The sequence below is a fragment of the Fukomys damarensis genome, unplaced genomic scaffold (genome assembly GCF_012274545.1).
Source record: "Fukomys damarensis isolate Sample0158 unplaced genomic scaffold, DMR_v1.0_HiC HiC_scaffold_32, whole genome shotgun sequence".
NCBI classification, from domain to species: domain Eukaryota; kingdom Metazoa; phylum Chordata; class Mammalia; order Rodentia; family Bathyergidae; genus Fukomys; species Fukomys damarensis.
Genome location: NW_022900944.1, coordinates 31,540,747 through 31,543,250, shown reverse-complemented (window position 1 = coordinate 31,543,250; position 2,504 = coordinate 31,540,747). Strand labels below are relative to the sequence as shown.

Below are 2,504 nucleotides of genomic sequence, written 5' to 3'. Positions count from 1 at the left end.
ATTATTATTATTATTATTTGGTACCAGGGATTGAACTCCCTTGCGTTTGTGAGGCAGGCAGTGGTACCACTGAGCTAAATCCCTGGCTCTCTAGGAAATTATTACTTTAACCATGCATTATAAATATCTCAGTTAAAAGGACAATTATTTAAATTATAATACTTATACTGGGAATGATGAGAGAGAGGACACTATAATTCAGAATTTAAAGTGTGAAAGCAGGAAATTCAGAATTTAGCTACTCTGTTTTGACAGAAAATTCAGTCTGATTGAGGGAATAAGATATTTTCTTTTGAATGAAAACTCTCAGGACACAGAAAGGATCTGTTTGCTTTTTGAATTGTAGAGAACCATTTTCCTGGTCTTCCTTTGCTAAAATTATCTCTAATAGTCTTGCCCTGGGAATGTAACACTAATCATTCAACAGGAAAAGACCATGCACTGATTTGACAATTCTAGAAAAAGTATCAGTAAGCATTTATGGGCTAAACCATTTCATACAGTGTCCTCATCTATAAGCTGTGAGAGACAACTTCGGAAAATTTACAAGGATACCCAACACAATAATTCAAGAAAGAGGGAACGAGCCAAATGTGGGCTGTGTATCTATAATCCAGGTACATTGGGAGGCTGATGCAGGAAGATGTTAAAACTGGGCCCATCCTGGGCAATTTAGTGATTTAGGGAGAATCTGTCTCAAAATAAAAATCTGCAGATCTGCAGAGTGTTACAACTTGTGGGAAGTTTCGGCTAGAAAATGAGGAAAATTAAGAAGAAATTTATTATGACCTATGTCCAGAACCAAACTAAAAACAGTTTTTTGGTAGAGAATCTTACCTTTTTTCCACCTCTAAAAGAAAATTTTCACTGTTGTTCAACTGACTAAAATGGAGCTTGGCAGCTTTCTTCTCACTGTCACGTACAGTTCGGTCATCTGAAGGCAAAAACCATGGTCTAAACATGCTTGTCTTTGGAGTGAATAGTAGAGGTCAGAAAACCACATTTACAGAGGAAAAACTAAAGAGCAATCTCATTTTTTGTGTGTTAGAGACAGATCACAACAATGGTATTATGTTGTCACTGGAGCAACCAGTAACTCAGGGAGACGCAGGGACACTATGGCAACAACTGCTACACAGGGTAACTACCCCTCCAGGAAAGGGGAACTTGAACAGGAAATGGTCCCATTTTAAGGTTGAAAGTTACATCATTTTGTGAAAGAGTTCACTTACTTTCCCTACAGTGACTTTCCTAGGGTCATGTGAAATCGAATTCTATATTAAGAAGTGTATACTGAACAATAAAATTATAAGGAAATACAGAGCAGCTCATTTTAAGGGATATTTCTTATTTCTTGCCAACTAAGTCCCCAAAGAACTATTGTATTTGTTTTCTATTGCTAATATAGTTGCAAAGTTGGGGCACCTGGAAAAGTAAGTCTCAACCTTGAAATATTGTGTTGAAGAGGAAGTGGTGGTGAAACCATCAACTGAAGAAAACTAAAGCTGGAAGTAACAGATATAATCATAGATGGCTGTTGAATAGACAATAAATTGGTTTGTCATACATCCTGCCAACACAAAGAGTTACATAAATATTGACTAATAAACAAATGTCTCCTGCCAGTGCAGACTCTGGGCCAACATCCAAAAGGTTAAGAGGCAGCTGATTTCAAGCAAGATTCTGGGGAAGGAGCAGAGGAGGAAGGTCTCACCCAGTTTTTCCAGAGTTTGTAGCGTGTACACAGCAAAAAGCCTATAATCTGTGTCTTTCCTTACAACAGGATTGAGTCTCAAATCTAGTTCTTTGAGAAAGGGCAAAGGCTGTAGGCGGGACACCTCCACTAATGAAGGGATGTTGTTATAATATAAATTCAGGTGTTGGAGTGAACACAAATACTGGATGCCCTGCAAGGAAAAGACCACATTATGAAACTGTACATTGGTAGAAATCTCATGATAGAGATAGAAATATCTCTATTACTCTCCATCCTTAAACATGTCACTTGTGTCCCCCATGAGAAAGGCAGTTTTGGAACTCCCGTTCAGTTGCCTGAGAATAAGAGCACTACAGCCCAAAGGCACTGGATCTTCTCTATGTTAAATACTTAACCTATATAATACATCTGCCTTACCAAATCTGGCATTCAAATATCTATAATCCTTTTTTTGGGGTGGGGTACCGGGGATCGAACTCAGGACCTTGTGCTTGCGAGGCAGGTGGTGGAACCACTGAGCTAAATCTCTGGCACTCAAATATCTGTAATCAATTTTCCATATCTGTTATCAATTTTCCATATCTGTTGGCTCCCCAGTCATTGTAATCTTGTCCAGTGGTAGCCAGGCCAAGCCCCATTAGCTTTTTTTTCATCTTTGCCTCAACCACTCTCTTGATTCCATAAGAATCTCAGTTTACAAAATGAAGGAAGGTAGGCAAAAATTCTGAAGGGCAGGTTGATCTGTGTGTGTGTGTGTGTGTGTGTGTGTGTGTGTGTGTGTGTGTGT

At 38.8% G+C, this 2,504-nt stretch overlaps 1 protein-coding gene across 5 annotated transcripts in view; it reads right to left on the bottom strand.

The window, feature by feature from the left end:
- Positions 1-1,103, bottom strand: part of Lrrc36 (leucine rich repeat containing 36) — a 42,360-nt gene extending 41,257 nt beyond the window's left edge. For 2 of the 5 annotated variants that reach the window (XM_033757854.1, XM_033757853.1), the window contains exon 1: positions 838-1,101. In XM_033757854.1, coding sequence (XP_033613745.1) covers positions 838-962 — 125 coding nt within the window. In that variant the 5' untranslated portion in view covers positions 963-1,101. Of the gene's footprint in view, positions 1-837 lie in introns of all 5 variants that reach the window. The other 3 variants (XM_010612233.2, XM_010612232.2, XM_010612234.3) reach the window with 3 other exon arrangements.
- Between the last annotated feature and the right edge of the window lie 1,401 nt (positions 1,104-2,504).